The 21,629-nt window shown below is 39.9% G+C and overlaps 1 protein-coding gene and 1 long non-coding RNA gene across 4 annotated transcripts in view; one reads left to right on the top strand and one right to left on the bottom strand.

Moving 5' to 3' along the window:
• Window positions 1-21,629, bottom strand: part of LOC148344060 (uncharacterized) — a 117,450-nt gene that overhangs the window by 34,779 nt on the left and 61,042 nt on the right. The gene's annotated exons all lie outside the window — the stretch shown is intronic.
• Window positions 1-21,629, top strand: part of LOC148344061 (GDNF family receptor alpha-2-like) — a 61,280-nt gene that overhangs the window by 12,549 nt on the left and 27,102 nt on the right. The window contains exon 3 of the mRNA XM_088292381.1: window positions 1,960-2,046. Within this exon, the coding sequence (XP_088148507.1) occupies window positions 1,960-2,046 (87 nt within the window). The remainder of the gene's footprint in view (window positions 1-1,959; window positions 2,047-21,629) is intronic.

The following is a 21,629-nucleotide window of genomic DNA, read 5'->3' as shown; positions in this document are numbered from 1 at the left end:
TCTCACAGGTGGCGTACAAAAGTAAAATGCTGGAACATAAAACAAAAATATTCAGTATCAACTGATTGCTTCACTGATGTGCTGGCAAACCATCTTGTAGTCATCAAACGCACAAACCCATGCAGTAAAATAAACAGGAAGCTGTCAATTTGTGTTGAGGCAGCCATTTTCATAAAGTCAAAACTCAGTTTATTACACCAGACGGAAAATTAAACATTTAGGGCTGCATCTAAATAAATTTTTAAGAATTGGTTAATCCGTCTATTATTTTACAATTAATCAGATTTTAAATAAACATTTTTATTTTTCCATCCTGTAATTAAAAAACTGGACACCATTTCAAATTGGCAGTGCAGAAAAGTGCACAAAGTCTGCGTCATGAACATACCAGAGCTCTTCATGATTAAAAAAAAAATAAAGCAAAAGTTGAGCTCAAATTACAGCGGCATATACGGTCAGACAGAGCAAAACATACAAATGCATGCTTTAAAATGCCGGTTTAAGAAAAAAGTTTTTGTCATCCTGTCACCACGATGTCGGTCTCCTCAGTTTCAACTGCCACATCAAGATTTTAAGTTAATTACATGCTATATTTTCAGAATAACTGAATATTGTCACTTGTAACACTTCAAAATAAATACTTCAAACATTTTCGACCAGCCTGAACATAAATCTATCACAAACCAGCAGTGCTCACATCATCCAAATTCAGTCATTTTATCGGGTTAGAGACTCAAATATTTCACAAGAGCAGGCAGAGTCACTGTTAGCTGCACTACACACCAACGGAGCGGATAACTGACGTAATAATGGCGCAACACAAGAAATTAATCAAAAAATTAGTTGCCGACATTTTCAATGATCGATTTTCAGAGATTAGTTGTTGCACCGCTAAAAACAAATGTTCCCGTGACACTGATTGGGCACGAAATTTGTTACATACGAAAACACAAAATATAATGGAACCTATAGTGTAAAACAAACAGGAAGTATTCCACTGTTGTTTAATATAGCCAATTTTTGGTCAAGTTTGGACAGTTTTAGATCATTCTTTTAAAATATATGTCAAGTCAAAAGAAATGTAAATAAAGTTGACACACTGCCGAGAAAAGTGTTGTTCAGCGTGAAAAAAAAAAATCAAGCTATTTTCTCCGCTGTAAAACTCTGGAGGCTTGGCCACTAAATTCACAGCGACCACACCCCACTCAACTGTCAATCGATTTTATAGCTATATTGCTAAATGTTTGAAAAAGTCGAGCAGATTAAAGTCCCGGGTTGCTGGAATTTATTCCACTGAGCCATTACAGGGCTTTCTATGCCATGAAGAGAGATGCTAGCCTTCAGTTAGCTCTTAAGCTAACCGGGGAGACTTTTGACCGACGGGCGGGCAGCGGGCTCGCCCGCAGTGCCACTTCCTTGCGTGGTGTTGTGACCCTTTGCGGGTCTAAATAACGTCAACCATTTGCCGGTTAATTTCCCCGTTCATTACTGTTCCGAGCTATCAGGAATCCAATGCAAAACTTCTATTGCTCACTGGTGTGTCTGGTTCGCAGACTCACTGAATGGTTGTGAATGTTAAATGTGGGATTAGGAATGACACAGAGGACACAGGAGGCTGTTCGCGTGCTAATTAGATTCTTTGAATTCTTGTTTTTTTGTTCTTTTCTAAAGAGCATCTCTCTTATAAGTATATATATATATATATATATATATATATAAAAGAAAATGTGCCGCCACTTATATTGCACACCTACATCAAACCATGAGGTTAAAAAACAAAGGCACATGGCCATGAATATATAAATGCATTATTTTGTTCTAAATAAAAACATTCATATACTGCAATAACCTTTTGGTCAGACATGCTAAATCTTCAGTGGGAATTCAAGGAGAAATGTCCCTTCATAAAGACTTGCAAGTCGCTTCAATAAAGTGCAGTAAACATTTGTGTCCTTTCAGACGGAGATATGGACGACTCGTCCCCATATGAACCTGTAGCACCCGGCCGGCACCAGGATGCGTTCCGCTTGGCCTCCATCTCCTCAGGTAACTGCCCTTGGACACTAACTGACCCCTAATAGGAATTTTGAATATTTGTAGGGTATCAAACACACCATTTAGTCTCAAAATGTGGTACAAGGGATCCCTCTAGTGGAATGCAAAAGAATCACTGAATTAAATGTGAACTAACCATACGGTTTCAGAGTTGATGGTTAGTTGCAGGGTATGTCCATGTGTGTCCGTTTTTATCCACATTTCTTAAATACGCTTCATTTATATTTAACTTTGAATACATTTTCATTGAATCCTTTGTTTATATCATTTATTGAAGAATTATTTTTACAGAACTCAAATGCACTGCAATTTTATAGAATTCTTCTGAAAGTACAGTTTATTTTATGTAGTCGAGATATGACATTGGTGTCAAAGATATAACATTCCTTTGCTACAAATTCATCTATGAATGGCTTTATGGTCCGTGCTATTGGTTCCAACCGCAGTTCTGATAAGTTGCTTTTGTGCATGTAAATTCCTTTGCGATGAAAATGTGGGTCAAAGGGTCTGTGAGGTGAGCCATTTTGTTGTTTGCAGTTTATGTTGCTGGTTTCTCTTGCGGTATGTGACGTAATCTAGAGAGAGAGCAAGGACACATTGTATTGATTCCGCCTTCTGTTTGATTTCCTCTTTTCTAATTAAACAGCTTGGGCTCAGCAGGCGCCATAGAGCTAATGATTTAATTTACCAGTTATTACCATCACGGTGCCACTAATCAATGCAGATCTTACTTTCGAACAAAGCCGCATGGGTTGATGCTGCTGTTCAATAGGTTGAGTGATGTCTGCCAACTGCAGTCCAACAAGCTACAGATGTACACATCCAGTGGTTCTCTTTCATCCACTTTTGTCAAGATTACCAGAGGATGTTCTTTCACTTTTATACCCCTGTTGTTTTTTTGCCAAAAGCAATCTAGAAACACTAAAGACAGCATATTTTTTCCTTGCTTGTTTCTCGCTTTGTAGGGATGTACCACAAAGGCACGCTTTTTACATAATCCCCTTAGCTTGGAATCAGCGGTGCATCACTTGGTCTCGCATTAAATGTTTGCATGACAAAATGAAGGAAGAAAGATGATTGGAACAGCTATAGGACAGCAGGCATTGATTATGTTGGAATTAGGGGAAATGAAGGGAACAGATTGTCTTTCAAGTTTTATAATTTGGCGAATCGTCATCATAAAAGTTTCACAAAAACTTGGAGGTCGAAGAATCGTCATGCAAATTTCAGACTGAAGCAGTTACTCTCTAAGTATGGCTCCCTCTACTGGTATGTGAAAGAATGGCTCCCTCTACTGGTATGTGAAAGAATCACTGAATTAAACGGTCAAACTGTGCAAATTTTCAGTGGATTCAACTTTAATTTAAACAAGTACAGTACATTTCAAAATTACTTACATGTGTATTAACTTAAAATACCAAACATTTGCATTTAATCGTTTAGAACAGTTCGTTTTCAAATGTTTTTTCAGGTATAAACTTTCACGCGGTATACATTTTTATTGAATCGTTATTTTTGTAACTTTTTTATGTGCTGGACTTAAGCACATTGTTGATATTCAAACACTGCATAATGTTATAGTGGCATTATGGTGGTATATTTAATACAATTAAATATACTTTGGAAAAAAGCTCTAACTGATTTTCGAGGAACATACTAGGCTAGAATGCTACTGTATTTTGATTTTGGTCATGGTTGTGAAACTTGTAGTATTTTTGGGAGGCGGTACTATTGATTTTTGAGGACTACTGTGCTCGACGATTAACACCCCAGGAGTGTTATTTTTTTAATTTTTGTGTTAAGTTTTTTTTTTTTTGGGGGGGGGGGCATCTCATGCCACTACATAAAGGTACCAGTGAAAAGCGTGATGATCCGATGATAACAGCGAGTGAACTTTGTTGTGCTTGACTCGACATATCAACACAGTTAATGTGACGTCTGTGAGTCTTGGCGTGGGAATGGAGAGCCTCAAATTGGCCCTATCTATAGCTATGAAGAGCAGCTAATGTGCATGGCAAAATCTTAAGAAGAGTCAATGTGGAAAGCAAAGCAGCTTTACTCATCATCTAGAATACAGTATATTATTTATCCTGCTCATGTAAAAATAGAGAAATATATTTCAATTTTATTTTATTTATTTCTTTATTTTTGTTATCAAGGAAAGTAATGCTGCAATTACAGTGAATGGTGGGTGGGCAATCAAGCGCCCTTCAATGGACTGGCCTCAAAGTCAATCTAATTTATCTATGATTATTTTATCTGGTTAAATAAGTTCTTCTATTTTGGCTGCAGGAAAAAAAATATAAAAATTCAGATTAAAAAAAAAAAAAAGATCAGAACTTGTACTGGGTCCTAAAATGGATTGTTCTGACTTTGGTGGTTATAATTATACTATTTGGTGTGTACACTTTCCCGCGTGATAATTCCTGTAGGGCTTTTAGACTTTATGAATGAAAAAAAAAAACAAGTTCTGAGAGTGTCTACAGAGATATGATGTCATCTGCCCTAATCAAAATAGAAGTTGCAACATGTCAATCACAGCCATATGTGTGTTAATCACATGTCAATTTCTCGCCCCATCACTCACAAAGCGTATGCTGCAGTGTACTTGGTTGATTAAGATGTAAGAGGGGAGTCATTAACCCAGCCATTTTGATTCAACTGTTTTCCTTCATTTTCCCGAAGGTGAAATATCGCATTTGCTCGCAGGAATTTGTTACGCTGCCAGCTTAGCTCATTATTTATCATTTCTGATCTCACAGAGTAATTGAATGGGGGCCTGAAAGAAATCCACAGGAAAACAGATATTCAATTATATGTTTGACATTGTTCTTTAGGATTGTGTTGATAAACACTGCATTTGTATGTGAAACCCTGAAAATACACGATCCTGTCAGGTGTTTTGAATGTTTGGGGTGTATCGACGGTGGATATTACTTGCATCACCGGTAAGATGATGCCGTAGCAGGACTGCTTTGGCTACCTTATGTAACTTTTATGTTAGCAAAAAGCTAATTAGAAACAGTTCTCCTTTGTTACAATTATACAAAAAATATTTCTGAAATCCTAACTTAAAAGATCACGGCAAAATGACCGGTTTCTCTGATTCTATGTTTGACTAAAATGAATATTTATGTTTTATTCTATCAACTAGTTGGCTGCAAGAATTTTCAAAGCTGTTTTGAAAGCAATGCTGCAGGTACTACTTAGAATCTGCTCTTCTTAGACCTGTCCTACTCTTCGATCGTCACCACTTATTTTCACATGCAGTCAGACAATGAGGCAATGAGTCACTTGAAGCTGCAGGGTGCGTCTCCCGAACAAGAACACTAGTCACCCTCAATGACTTCATCTGCATTAGCTGCAACATGCCCACGGATGACTTCATCACAAGCCTAGAATGATTGCAGCTGACCGTTTACTGGATGTGTGGACTGACAAATGCATCCTTGTTGAGACCTTGGCTGTGTTCCGCATCACTCCAAATCAACTACTCTATAGTGTGTGTTCCCAAGCTTTATGAAGCCAAAGGCACCCAATTTACATAACAAAAACCTCATGGGACGCCATCAAACAAAAAATGTCACAAAAAGTAGCAAGACTGAAATAATGATCTTGACGGGAAGCCATAACTTGCTCGTATGTATGAAATGCATAAAGGTGGATACGCTGGTTCGTGGTAGCATCTACCATCAAATGGAAGAATATTTAATTGTTCGACTTGTGTTCTTATTTACTCCGCTCATTAACTAGTCACTATAATCCACTAAATTCTGATAGTGATAAGGGAATAGGCATTGAGTGAATGATTCCAAAAACAGCTCTAATTCAAGCCAGGGGGGGTAGTCAGAAATGTTTGAGTGGGGTGACAGTGGTGACCTCAGTGAGAATTGCCAGGGGTGGCCGTGCGGGCTTCACTTTTTATCATAGCAGCCAAAGTCAGGATATCATGAAATAAACAATGCCCGTCACGCTCATAAGAAAGCTGGAACAAGACTAAGGGGGAAAAAAGCAACGTTTTACTACATAATGCCATTTTCTTTGCTTTTGTGTACCATCTCCTTGTCGACATCGATCTCATGCACTGATTTTGCATACTACAATCAAAGGCTCATTCATTTAAAATCATACATAAAAAAAAGCACATTGACACAAAAGCCTCTTCAGTCTTCACAATTCTAAATGTTGCTTTTTACTCCAGTTTGTTTCGGCATTAGTATATGTGTGTGTGGGTGTGTGTGTGTGTGTCTTCCAATTTTATTTTACATTACCCTTAAAAATAAATGGCTTACAGATTATTTGCTTTTGAAAAGAAAATGTGGCTTAATGAATATTGTTATTTTAAAAACGTTGAAAATACCCATTGAAACTTTTCCATCAGTCTTTTCATTGCATTTTTGACTAAGCGTTACGCAGATCTGTCATGTTGGTTTTTAATGCAGTGGTGTCTTAAGATAAAAATGATTTATTGATAGTTCAAGATAAGAGCTCTTGAATGATTTTTATTTTGTTCTGACTTGAAAGCAGACATTTGAAATGTGAGCACAACATGGTGGCATAACTCACTTCGCAACAAGCTGCAGTTTTTCAGACAGTGAACATTTCTCATTTCTTCCCCAAAAAATTTGTCGTTTTTTTTTTTTTTTTTGCCACTTCCAGTTCAAGTTTACTGTCAAACTTAACATTGAACAAAGACAATTACGACGTCCGCTATTGTGTACGTGTAGTCGACCATAATGACAAGTTTAAATTTTGAACATAACGTGAATCACCTCCAAGTTCTTTCAACACTGCATACCTCAACCCAAATTTGCAATGGAAGTACAAACCCATAACAGCGTCAAGAAAGGAGCCACTCAGTTTATTTTACTAAACACGGACTGATCACCTTGGATTATGAACATAATTACGTCTGAGGCACAGAATTGAAATCAGCTAAGTTTGCCACGAAACCTTTGAATCCCGAAGATATAAATATATAAATATCGAAATTGAATGCAAGGCTTTAAGAACATGATCTTTGTGCGATGGTCGTTATACTTTCATATCCTCGCTGAGAGACACAAAGAGGAGACCGGCGGCGCCTGCTGTGAACTTGGAAGTCTGCTTGAACTGTGTACCACATAACTACAATTAGTTGCTCGTGATGTTCTTTTATGAAATAGCAATTTTTTTGCTTGCTCTTGAAAAAACAAAAATAATAATTGGAGAAATCTTAAAATTCAATCTTTTTTTTTGGACTATGTGAAGGAGAAACGCATTTAGCATTTAATTGCATGGCTAAATACTCGAATGCTGTTGCACGAAACAAATCTAGGGCTTTATCAATAATCATATACCTAAAAAAATAAAGAAACCACTTAATAAGCAAAGGAAAACTAAGAGAACTTTTGAAATCAAGGGACCAGTTCTGCTTGCTGCGCTAGTTTCCCAATCATACAGACATTTACCAAAAATGACAAAACCTTTGTTTTGTATTTGCATCTCAATGAAGACTTGTTGGCATAAACAGTTCTGCAGTGGTCTCTTATTTTTTATTTTCAGAGCTGCATTCTTTATCAAGCTCGTTTCTCTTATTACACTGGGGAGCCATTGGAGATAGCCTGCTGAGAGATGATCAGCAAATGTTGTTTACTCGGACCCAAACGTGACAAAAAATTCCTTGTTGTCGACCGTCTGTTTCGTCTGCCATTGCCACTCACACACGTTGAGAATTTAAACGAGAAAGTGTCCCTTTCGTCTTGCGTAATTGATGCAAAGTGTGTCTGCTACAAGACTGCAGGGTGGTTTTTGCTATGTCATGCGCACATTAATGCACGGATTCATTGACAAGTTAAAGACATTTTCAACAGAGTTACAGGCATTACAATCAGTCGGAACCAAGTCATTATATGTTAATTAATCAGTGCCTCATCATTTGAACCACAAGCTGGGTCTGAAGCAATCACTTTCCCGTTACTTCCACTCTATTTGATATTTCACTAAATACATTTAATTGCTAATTAAGCCAAGTTGATCTGTTGTCGTTTGGCATCCTGACTTCACAAAAAATTAACTAATGAACGCAACATTCCATTCAGTGCCACTGTTTTTATTTTTTTTATTTTGTGGTTTTCTTGACCTAAATGAATGCTCGTTCTTTTTTGAGCGCCGTTTGACTTGATGAAGCCGGACACCAGTGGGCACTATTTTGCATGAGCACGACACGAAGCACAGCAACTACGCAGACGGCCTAATTATTTTTGTCTATCTGAAGTATATGTGCAAGGCCAACCCTTATTAAAAAAAAAAAGAAAAAAGATATGCCTTATTGCATTGTACATTTTGCATGTCTTTCACACGCGCTGATATGACAATTCTTACAGAATTTTGTTGTATTTATTTATTGCGTTGGTTGCTGTTATCAGTAAAAAGCACATTTATTTCAGGCTTCCAATACATATATTTCTAATATCAACCTACTACTACTACTTTTTCGCCCACGCTATGGAAAAAAACAAAACTTTATCGCAATTTTGAATTGCCCGGTTAATATATCTGGTTCAAAATTGACTGATTGGAAAAAAAAATCTGCATTTTTTTTCTTTTTCGATAAGGTCGCAGATTTTCCATTGCAACAAGTTCATATATGTGCGTGGCTCAATTGCCTGGTGTGTGGGTGTGAGCGACCAACTTATTTTTTTTCCCACGTTCACTCGGTTGCGTTTGGCCGTGTCACTCAGTGTGGCGCAGCAAGTGAAGCGAACTTCAAAGGGTTGACTTTTCAGCCACCTCGTATAGAATAGCCATGGTTTTCATGATTTTGAAATGCAGTTCAGAGGGACTTCACATTATTTTGGAGTGCATCAAGCATCAAGAGCTCTCGCTGTTCATGTTGTTAAATTCAAATTCAAATGTAATGTAGGCTTTATATTCCGTAATTGTACAATCTACGACAACATGGTGAAAGATGTTGGTTCTGGCTGAGTGGGGAATGATCCAAAAATATTTTTACATCCTTGCATTCGTTTTCCAGAGTGAGCTTATCTTCATTAGGGTCGCAGGTGAGCTGGAGCACATCCCAGGCTGAGTGCACCCTGGATTGGTTGCCCGCCAAGTAAAATAGCAACTCGTTGTTGGACGGAAGCCCTTAAGCAAGGTCCCTTACTCTATCGCACCCCGTTCAATCTCTTTGTATGGCCACAAACGTGAGATTTTGTTCAAGGTGTGTTGTGCAACACAAATATACTGCAGAGTTTGATTTAAATTTTGCTTTGGGGAATGTAACAAGAATAATAAGTAAAAAAGAGACTAACATTTCACAGCTCCGGTCAATTTAGAGTCTTTAATTAACCTTCCCGAACAAAGCGCTCACGTTTCCGTATTTTTATACTATATGGCGCAGTCTCAATGAACAGGTCGATTTTGGGAAATTTCCATTTATAAGGTGCATTCATGCACATTCAGGGAAACAATCCAGTACAGCAAATAAATTGAACTTAACTAGGTTCTAGTCAGCCATAGTAGCGATTTTAAGATTCTGATTCTGGTCTTTAAATCATGCAATGTTTTGGGTACTGACTGCTTAAAGCAAACGTGAGTTGAATATAAAACCAGTAGAGCTGCAAACTAGGGGTCTAGAATTAAAGCCCAGATTTTAAAGTAAAAAAGGTGAAGCGGCATTTAGTTGTTTTGCTGCACGCAATAGTATGAATGCTTTTTCGTCGCCTTGCCTAGCCAAGATTCCAATTCCAAACCTCAGAACTGCGAGGCAGCTGTAATAAGCACTCAATCTACTGTACAGCCAAACTGCTATACATTGATGTTATATGGTACAATGATCTTACCCATTTTCACGCACCTCCGTCCTTTTCATGAGACAACGCCGGAGCGATCAAACTGACAGGTCTTTTATCAACAGTTTTATAAGCTCTTTGTGCAGCGCCTTGAAAACTGCTGCCCCTCAACACATTAAAAGCATGGCGTTGAATTTTACAGCGAAAAGTAAAACATGCACTAAAAGCTTAATGTGTCTCTATTCAGCGACCAGCAACGGAGCAAGTGTGCGCGAGTGATTGTGGGAAAGAAATGTGACAACTTAATCTCCCCATCATCATTTCATCGGCACGAGTATCACCCAATTGATGACCACTCTTATGACGGATGCCAAGGATGTTATAACAAATTAGGGGGTGGATGAAATGTCTTTGACAGCAAAACAATGCAGAAGAGTGGCTGTGTTATATTATTTCCTGTGGTGGACAATGAGCCAACGTTACTCTATATGTCCAACTTCGTACTGTAAAGTGCCGTCTGTGAAGCATATTGTACCTACAGCGAACATCCATTTCATTTTCTGTACTGCTTATGGCCGACTTTGGGCGAAACGTGGGGTACGCAACGAGAGAGTTCAATGAAATTATTTTTTTTTTAGAATGTGGGGAGGAAGCCAGGCAGAAAAATCAATGCAAAGATGGGAAGAACATACGAGGAGGCCCCGAACTGATTGGAACCCAGAACCTCTTGACTGTGGCATATGTGCCAACCACAACTCCAAATAGTTCTGCCACCAAAACACTGCCTTTGAAATAATAACAGCGCTCATTTTTGATTGGCACAGACTGCCTGAGAGGTATTAATTCATATATTTCATGCATGAGTGCATTGAGCCCTCCAAAGCGGAATGCCCCAAAAGTTGAATTTTATTTCTTTTAGCATTCAATCAAAACTTTTTCAAACAATCAGAATATGAGACTTCAGCTGAGCTTCTGAAGGTTTAATTCCAGTGTTGTTAGTAGGTGATGTCAAAAAAATGTGAGTGGAATTACATCACCATCGCATACAGAAAAATGTCCAAATTCTGCGTCAATGATTCTAAAGCTAAGCCATGTTCAATTTGAGCAATCCCCGCTATGGAGTACTTCAGGGGCCGTGCATTTCACACGTAGATCTTCAGTGAATTCTTAATTCGTCCAATTTGAATAAATACCCCTCCTAATACCAACATTTATGACACCACTACTGGAGAAATATTATTGAGACACACACTTACACACAACTTAGTGTTGGACCACCTCGGCTCATGAGAGAGCTTCTCTTGAAAGATCCGTCTTGAAAATGGCCTTGCAAGTATAACTGCAATCAAATCCGCACTTTTACCTCCTTTGACCATTGTGGGTTGAAAAAGCAATGAATGAATTAATGAATTAATTAATTAATAAATATAAATATATAAATTAATAAATATATATAAATAAATAAATTAATAAATAAATATATAAATTAATATATATATATATATATTAATAAATAAATATATATATATATATATATATTCATGATTTCTGGATTTTTGGTTAAGTTAGGCCAGCAGAGAAGGCCTAGACCGCCCACCACTGTAAACTTTATTGTGTGTGCGTGTTTGTGTGTGTGCACTTTTAATACATAGTAATAAAAATATTTTACTATAGTGTAAATCAAATCCGAGTATTAGCTTTGTAAAACATTGACACGGCTTTCGCCAGTGTGTACATTTTGGTTGAATTGTAGACTTCATGCAGGAAAAAAAAGAACGAAAAACATGTATTTACCTCTTATACAGGTTACAGTATATATCTATATGTCCTTCCCTTCCAGAAAATTGGAAAATGGGCCACTCATCAAATTCTGAACCGCAAAAGAGGAGACAGGGTCATGCCCAATACTGTACATATTTTCTTCATTTCCTGAATGCCACATGTAGACACAGTCAAAAAGATGAAGCGCAGGAGTGCAATAGGAAGGAACATTTATCTTATTTACGGTCCCACACGTGGCGTTGGCAGACAGCGTCTCGCCCCACCGAGTTTAGTTACCTCTGAAGATGAATCATCTCTGCTTTCTTCTGCAGCGCTCCTTGTTCTTTGATGCGTTCATATCATTTTGTGGTTTTGCAATAAAGGCTACATATCATAACATCACATCTGCCTCGATAAGTTTGGTTGGTTAGTTTGCAGGTGGAGTTGCACTGCAGGTGTGGACTACAAACTCAGTACCAGTGAGACATCCAAACATCCAAACCATTTATCCTCAAGCCTTCAATGTATTAACAAAAACAAACAAAAAAAAAAAACGCGTTGACCCACTCAGCTCCTCTAAACTGGGATATCTGAACACTATCATTCATACCGTTTTTTAAGATCTTGAATATGTGAGACGCCACACAAACAAACAAAAAAAAAAAAGTGTGCTTCCTGCTCTTCCTCTGTTTGGCAGAACAAGTAATGGATGTAGCAAGGCCAAGTCTCGCTTTCAGTGTTGTAACTGCTTCGATGTTGGTGCTTGTTGTTTCAAACTACTTGGATGATGAATTAAGTTCTTTTTAGCACACAATTCTCTCAGTGTATTATTGGATGAGTATTGTGGCCGCACTTCATTTTGGTCTGCACATTGCGTTCCTTGCTGTTACTCATGTGGTCCCGCTCCCGCTGGTGAGAATCTTTTAAGACTAGCAAAGCCTTGACATAGCTGAAGCTAGCAAAGCTAATTTTTGTTTGCTTTTTTTCTATTATCCACAACCAGATTAGGTTGTACTCTGTGAGAGAGATTTTGTCGCTCCAAAGAGCGTTAAAGTCTGACGTTGACAATGGAGGTGGAAGTTCACAGTTTGTTGTAAATTGACCTGACAAAAACACATAATTAGCGATTAGTCGAGGTTAAGCATTAAAATCGTTGATAGTGAGTAGCAAACTTGCCTCGGCCATAATCTGTTCAACTCCTACGCCACAACAGAGGATAACTGCGCAGGACAATCAATACGAAATTTTACATTTGATGCGTGACACGGCCATGCAACTACTGTAATTACACTCGCAATTAAACTTGTTTTCCATCGTCAACGCTTGACTTTGCTGTTGCAGCAAAACCTCACCCAACCCTAAATGAATGGCAAATTCGATCCAGCACACAGAATTAGGTCATTCAGTGATCATTAAGTACAATTGCAAAAGAAAAACATTTTGGTCTTTTGACCCGATGCTGAGCTAATGAACTTATTCGGAGCAGAGGGTAACTCTGAATAATGACGAGTGAGGTCGCTCCGGGAATTAAGTTGAACAGCTAACCCTCGCCACTAAGCATCTCATCTCAGCTCAGTGTGCCTCCTATCCAATTAAATACCCTCAGCTATCTGCGGCTGGTGGGAGGCAGCAAAGTAACAGCGTAACGGCCGTGTGCGCCATGCTGTTGAAATGTTTGACATTTCCACATTGCCCTCCTCACAATTACCAGTACTTAGGCAAACTTGGAGGTCTTTTCAGACACGTGGCTTTCTCGACATTAGGGCTCTGAGCGTATCTGCATGTGTTAGGTTGTGCTTGATTGGCTGTGCAGCTTGTGTGTATTTATATGTGTGCGGATGTGGATTGTGGAATCACTTCTACCCTGAGCACCAGCTTTCGCTTCTTGAAGCTTACTTGACCTGTAATTATTTAATATTCCGTTTGAAGTGGTGGCTGGTCTCTCTACTTTGTGCTATTTTCTCCTTCCATGTTTTGTATGACAAGGCCGTAGACTATGTTATGTCAAACATACACACGCATATAGTCTAACGGGGTGTCAAGGAAAGGAACTCTTCCAAGCATTTCACACAAAGGTGCAGTGTGACAAAGCAGTAGACTACGTCGTGTTGGGTTCACGCACTGTGGCAGTCCTAACTTGAATGACGAGATCCATCGCCACATGCCCGCCATCGCTACGAAGGGTAAAAGAGGGCCAATCTAAATGTAAAACGAGTATTTTACTGTTGATCTTTCAGTGCAATCCAATACATCCAGACTTTATCTGCTCCGAGCGCATTTCACAACAGCTGAAGCTGTAACAAATCAATTTACATATGGTGTAATATGAATTAGCAGTGAATTAGAAGACAAATTAAAGCATATAAACACATCCAGTAGATACCAGAAGAACAGCAGAACAGAGACAATCTCATGTTGAGTGGAAAGCCAAAGAATAAGATTGTGTCTTCAAACGGTTTTCAAAAGTGGACAGAGAGGGGACGCGAATCCCTCCGAGGCTGCGCCTAGTCCTCGGCACCTTCAGCAGCATTTGATCCGCCGACCTTAGGCCGCAAACTGGTGCAGTGTGGCGGAGCCATTTAAAGACGAACTCGAAAGTGCACTTGGAGCCAGTGAAGAGAGGCCAAAATTGAGCCGATGTGATCCGTCATCCGAGCGCCAGATAATAGACGAGCAGCAGCATTTTGGACCAGTTGGAGTCGCTTGACGGAGGACTGGCTGACTCCAAAGTAGAATGCAGGACAGTAATCTAAACAAGATGCAACAAAGATATGGATTGCTGTTTCGAAGTGCTGTTGAGAAAGAAAGGGACATTCCGATCCACACATGATGTTCCGACTAAATCTAAATTACTCTCACTTTGAGAACATTGCAACTTGGAATGATCGTTAAGCAATAACAAGACCTGACTGGTTAGCCACTTTGTACGAAGCGCTCCCAACGAGATGACACGTTTCCTTGACAGCGCTAACCTTGCCGAGCTTCAATTGCAAAATCAAATTACAAATTCCCCATACAAACACCAATTTACACGTCGTAATGCAAATACAAAACTATTTCACGTTGCATTTTTGGAGAGGATGGTAGCGGTGCCGCTGCACATATCGCGCATACCACAAACCGCCACCCATCGCACACCTGTGTGCTCTCGTAAAAAGTACAGAAATGGAAAAGAATGAAAAGCAAAGAAATACAAGCACATAAGCAAATTACTTTCAGAATATTTGTTGTCAGTGTATTGTAAAAGTGCTCTTTTGTTTTGATTTTTATATTTAAACGGGGGACACTCAACTTTTAAAGACGGACAAAAAGAAACAGAAGCACTTTGGCAGATGCGAATGTTAGCAGACTGCAGATGCTCATAAATAGCTGGAGTATTTTCAAGTGGGCTCGCAATGAATTCAAATTCTGTCAGACTCCCACAAGCTCAACCACGCGCCCCAACCACCACACTGACACACTTCAGACTCCGAAACGTTGTCATCGGAAGATCCTCACGCGGATGACTTGGCTTGGCTTGACGACAATCATTTCCTACTCAGAGGTCCGGTTCAGCTGGTCGACGCTCTTGAACTCTTCCTCTGAGCATGTCCGTTTGAATGATTTGCAATCTGAGGCTGAGACGAGATGATGTCGTGGACCCTCTTTGTGCCTAATGCAGACCCCGCTGCGGCGGCGAGCGCGGTGCTAATGACTGATGAGCCCTTTGACACAGCGATGCTTGACATGCTCCTCAGGGTCCGGACTAAAGACTTCCCTAACAAGCTCTTGCACACTCACCCAGGGCCATATTAAATCCAAACTTTGGCACCTTTCCTAATTACTGAGAACATACGTGTAGCCAAGAGCCTCTTTTCTAACCTGGGATGAACCCCTCGCCCCTTTCTTCTTCAGCTCTGCATCCCTTGAGTAAGGGATGATATATGAAATGCACAATTCAAATTAGGCTGACAGAATGCAGTTACTTAGCAAAGAAGATCGTTCTCTTTGGGAAAAAGGGAGGAAGCCAAAGCATCCAATTTCAGACACAGTGTACATTTTCTCCACCTCCTCTTGACGACAGCTCACCGTTATCTTGCTTTATTTTCAGCCGCCCTGCTTCTGTGTCCCTGCAGGGGTCTCCAGTCACATTTTTAACTGTTCTCCATGTCTCCCGGCATCGTCGCCTGTCTCCCTTTCACTCCCCGTGTGCGCTGCGTATGTACTAAAAGGCAAATGAGGGTGATTTCCATTCTGCTGGCAGGATGCCCATTAAAAGCATACTTAGAGTCAAATGGGCGGATTACGCCAAAGAACGGGGAAGCGTTGGATCAACGGTAAGATAATAATTGTTAGCGTTGTGTTCCCCGCCAGTAGTTGGTGAAGTGTAGTTTATGTTTAAGTCACTGAGCTGCAAACACTAACAAACATTGCTAATCACACATTGCTTGAATTGATTATTTAAAAAAAAAAAAAAAGACAAACTTAACTCAAAGAATTAACATCAGCTTTCCGGGCTGGTCTGCAAGTATTACAAACCGCTAAATCACAGCTATTGGTACACCACATTGGTCACCAGCCGGTTGGATCTCACGCACACAACAAGGAAAATATGATGTGCTTTTTTTTTTTTTTTTAGGCGGTGACATTTCTTATTGTCAGCCACACTAATGGCCAATATGGGGCCACACACAAACTAGTGGCAGATCTCGGTAACTGACAGTTCAGTCACGTCGCTCCGTGTGAGGTGGGCCTAAAGTCGGTGGTTGCTGCGGCGATAACAAAGATCCAATTTTTCTTATGACATTCACAATCATTTTGAAGCTTTTATTTTTACGTCCTGTTTCTCTGTATGGTTGCATCAGGTATTTAGATCAGCAGAGACAAAATTCATACGGGATGATTGAGCTCTTATCTGCAGTATGACAATTTTATAACTAAAACATGTTTTTTTTATTTTAACATCCGCATTTCTCCTGTGTTCCTAAGAGTAACTTTTTGTAACTGTACAAAAGAATTTCTAAAATTATCGACTAATTTTGTTTAACTACATTTTTGTCTTATCAGCGTTTTGTTATCATTACAAATCCTTTTGCGATCAAAATTTCCACATGGATTATTTTTCACATTGATGCGTAGTTTAAGCAGTTTAATTTTTTAAATTTTCAATCACTTTTCGATTAATCGTTACATTCCTAGCACATATTTTACATTAAGAGAACTGATGACATTAAAAGTGGTGCGACACGTGTCCACCACTATTATGGACCATTTAAGTTGGGGTTCTGGGGTTTGATGAAAATGACAAAGATGTTCTTCTCATTATCACATTAAGATTAGCATAAGCGTATGGTTGCTTTATCACATTAGCGATGGGAAACAAACAATATTTGCATCATCATCATGGAGTGATGATGCTTTTTTGTCAAGAGAACCATCAACAATCCAACATTTCATACACACATACATACGCTGCATGAAATATAATGAATCCAGATTAGTAGTAGTTCATAATGTTTGTTGTGTTATTGTTTATTTGTTATGTAACAAATATCTGCCTGTGAAACTTGAAGGAAAGAGATTTTTTTGTGGGGGGTAATGAGAGCATCCATTAACCATTCAGCGTGTCAAGCTGCTGTTCATTTATTCCGGCAGCTTCACGCACTTTCTCGGTAATGTTTGGTACAGCCGCCAGCGAGTTAAGTTAATAGGTATGTGTAGAGTGTAGCGATGAGAGCAGTTGATTGCACCGCTGATGGGCTAGGTTAATTATTAGGAGCAGGAGTCGCACATCTTTCCTGAATTAGTCGGGATTAATTGAGCACACTCCTTGGCGTGTGTGCGCCTAAGTGGCAATCCTCTCGTCACATCCTCTCTATCTGTTATGACCAACAGCCATCTGCCTGCTGAAAGATTTTTCCATTTTATGTCTTTTATCATAAGCTTATCAACCGCCTCTCGCTTGCGTTATAGCAAAACAAACCTTCTTTGAAATGCACTCGGAAAATCAATTAGTAACACAATACTGCACTTTTCCCCTCCCATATGCAATCTTTGCTTCCTTCCCTCTTCCCTCCTGCTGTTCCGAGTGCATCCTGAGTGTGTGTTTGTGAGTGTGTTGAACTGCCGTACTGCCAGGAAGTGAGCTTTGTGTCTTACATTCACCCCAGGACATTTTTTTTTTTGAACACGAAATTCAATCTCAACTCCACAGTCAGTGGTAGTCGCAAAAGAAAAACAAGTTGAAGAGGCTTCAACCCGGAATAATCTTTGTAGTTCATCCGTCTCCTGCTGGACCCCCAGTGGCCAACATTCGAGCCTGCAGATGGTCAGGGGAGATTTAGGGGCTGCAATTCATCAACGTAACTGGACAAGCGCCATGGAAAGCTCTCATCCAGCTGGACCACCATCCCCGGTGAGCAGGCCTCAGTCAGACGGCTGCCCCCCACATCCCCCTCCTTGGCCTCTGCACCACTTTTGCAAAGCTCAGATCCTGTCAGAAAACTTTGATTTTGTTCAGCGTTGAACTGGACAAGTGCCGGGAAATTGACAGAACCTTTTTGATCTACGATAAGGGAAATAAATTAATCAGTTGTTATTGTTGTGACTGAATAATTGTCCGAAAATAAATAAAAAATACAGTCGAACACCCAGACCTCCGCACCAGGAGATTAACCTTTGCAAATGTGACCAATTTACTGCAACGGAAAAATTGCGACCCCTAGTGTTCTGATGAGGAAACATTGACACCGTTGAATTTTTTGGGGGCGCTGTCGATTCCCTGGGGTTGGCGCACCATTGCCCCCCAACTTTGCACGGCACTGCCCGGAGAAAATTGACAAGTAAGGGGAGAAAACGCAGACTCCACACAGGAAGGCCTCTGATCAAAGAAGTTGGAACAAAAAGCTTGTGAGGTCATAACGACTCATATTCTATTTCACAAACCTTGACTTGTCTGATTTTTATTGTCAACAATGAGATTGCCAGTGAGAAAGCAGCTATTGACAAATCAACCCTGAATCTGAAGACGTACGTCAAAAGGGCAGCAGCAGTCTGGGGACCAAACTCTGCTCACTTTTCACTGTGTTATATGCACAAAAATCTAACAATATTTTTTATATAAGATTTTTTTATGCTGAAATTCAGAATTGTCACCCTCCACTAAACTTTGCCTACTTTGTTTGAATGTCTCATGGAATAAAAGCTTTTAGGCCTAAATTAATTGAGTGATTCATTCATTTACCGTCAAGTATTTTACCCGAACACTGCAGATTTAACACCAGAAATGTAAATATATGTATATGTTATCACAACCATCATTGTATATCGCTGGTGTACTGTATATGTTCATCCATCCATCCATTATCTGTTCTGCTTCTCCTCTTGAGAGTCACGGGGGGTGCTGGAGCCTATCCCAGCTATCTTCGGGCAGTAGGCGTGGAACACCCTGAACTGGTTGCCAGCCAATCGCAGGGCACACAAAGACCAATAACCGTCCGCTGTCATACTCACACCTCGGGACAATTTAGAGCGTCCAATCAACCTGCTATGTATGTTTATGGAATGTGGGAGGAAACCAGAGTTTGCGCGGGATGGACTGTTCCGTCCCTGAGACGGAATTTCCATGTCTCACAGTTTTCAGTTCTATGATGTCTCTTAGTTTTAATAAATTTGCAAAAATATTGCGTTAATAATAAGAAGTCTCAATAATGATCATTGAATGTGCTTTGTCAACTTTTTACAAATTCTCTTCAAAATGGATGAGAAAATTGACTATGCATAGGCAAACAGATCCCAAAGTTGTAATCGTAAAGTATTTCTACTTTGTTACTTTCCGACTCTGTTTCGAACTGAGAATAAACGGCCCTACTGTACGGTGACTCAGAAGCAAGCACTTACAGTAAAGCATCACTCCTGTCTTTATTTTTTTTCTCCAGACTGCCGTCTTCATTTAACCTTGATACATCAATATGAAAGTTAGTTAATGGAAAGAAAGATTTACTCTACCTTCTTCTGTCTGTGATGAAATACTTAGAATCCCCTTGTGCAGTTTCTCAATAGCAGAGGAGTTAGTTTTTATCCGAGCGGGATCAGAAAACACAAAATAATTAATTTCAGGGCTCGTCTTATTTCCTCTCCCACTTGCAGTAAACGGCGTTCTACGTTAGCTCATTTGCGGGATTGATATTGTACGATGGACCACTTGAAAACAATGCGGTGTTCGTGTCACACCCCTCCAAAAACAAATGGTCTTCTTCCTGCTGCAGGCTGTCTGATAGACACAGTGTGGGATTGCTTCTGTTGAATAAGAGATGAATCTCTCTGGGTGTCGCCATGGCGCCATGACCTCTGAAATTTCATTATCTACAGGGGAGGGAGGTTAAATCCTCTAATATTGCTTGAATACAAGTGAACGGGATACAAAAAGGTGTATCATTTTCCCCCTGCCCTGTGGTAGGAAGCAGCACACCTAATGGCATCGTCCGTTATCCACAAATATCGGGGTTAATTACAGTGCTTGGGCCTGTCATCGGACTTGAAAAACAGAAGCGGGTTTAATCGTTGCCCATTCAACTGGCGAATCGGAACACAACAAAGCAGGAGATATGCAAGTCTGGTGTTTTGAGGCGTGTATTTTGGAAACTGTGATATTAGTATTTCGTTGGCATTTAGTTTTTAATCCCTCATGGAAAACAGCACTTTAACAAAGAATCATTTAACATTGCATTCCAAAGCGTGATCAATGGGCCAGCAAAGGTCCTTTTTCATGGTAATCCTCCAGGTGCTGATTGCTTAGGTAGGTATATGTTGCTTGCATATAACTAGGAATACGAGGCGTGTGTGTGTGTGTGTGTGTGTGTGCGTGCGTCACTCAGGTGGAGTGGTTGTTTAATTAATACCACCTGGGTCGACCTGAAAATGGCTGTTTGCTTGGCAAAGGGAGAGAGGAGGTAGGGTGCAGATATTTCTGTTGACCACTAGTTTTTACCATCTATTTGTTTTTGATAGTCACGCAACAACGATCAAACTTTGACAACTCCTCCCATGAAAGAGTCTAGGCAGATGAGCTTTGCAATAGATTTTCATCCAAGTGTCCGAGCATCCACTGTCAAAGTACAAGGCCGTAATTTTCCTAAAATGCCTCCTTCAGACCGAAAGGGATGACTTCATGATGAATTTGCTGCAATGGTCCTTGAGAATTCTCCGTGCGGCGCACCAGTTTTCATCTCGCTTAATCATACTGTTTTTATTTTTACTAGTGATGGGCATGACAGTTCTTTTAAGTGAACGGAATCATTCGAATCAGTTGATTTGAAAGAATTGTTCAAAACATTTGTTCACCAAATCTCCCCCCTTAGTAATTTGTGCATTTATATTACTGTTTAGGAAGAACTCAAAGGTGGCAAAATTCATTTCTATTTCACTCAGGGTTTTATACAGATGAAATCAATATTTCAGTTGCAGCGCGTGGACTGCACTTGTCTCCCAGGTCACTCGCAGAGACAATCTCTGATGTTATTGAGGAATGAACTTCCTGTTGACCACATCTGCGAGGATCAGTGCTTTGTTTGTTGACCGTACTTTGCCGCAGAGTCTCCTGTGATCTATTTTGGATTGTTGATGTTGACCGTGTATTGACGTGTATCTCTTGGTTATTGTTACATTTGTTGTGAAGAGGTTTTGTTTGTCCGACCATGTTTTACGGAGTGGAAAAAACGTCATGAAACTGACAATCCCATTCATCCATTTTCGATATTGCTTGTCCTCATTAGAGTTCCAGGTGAGCTGGAGTCTATCCCAGCCCCCTGAGTTTGAGAGTCAGACTACACCATGGACTGTTTTCCTGCCAGTCAAAGACACATACAGACAAATAAATATTCACACTCACATTCACAGCCTAAGGGCAAGTTAGACTCTTCAATGAACCTAACATGGCTGTTTTTTGGCATGAGGGAGGAAGCCAGAGGGCCTCGTGAAAACCCGGGGGGTACATGCAAACTCTATACAGAAGGGACTTTGAGGCTGATATGCTAACACGACTTGACCGTGCCGCCATTG

This window comes from Idiotropiscis lumnitzeri, chromosome 1 (genome assembly GCF_059441095.1).
Source record: "Idiotropiscis lumnitzeri isolate Australia: NSW breed Sydney's pygmy pipehorse chromosome 1, RoL_Ilum_1.0, whole genome shotgun sequence".
Lineage (NCBI taxonomy): Eukaryota > Metazoa > Chordata > Actinopteri > Syngnathiformes > Syngnathidae > Idiotropiscis > Idiotropiscis lumnitzeri.
This window is presented reverse-complemented; position numbering and strand designations above follow the sequence as displayed.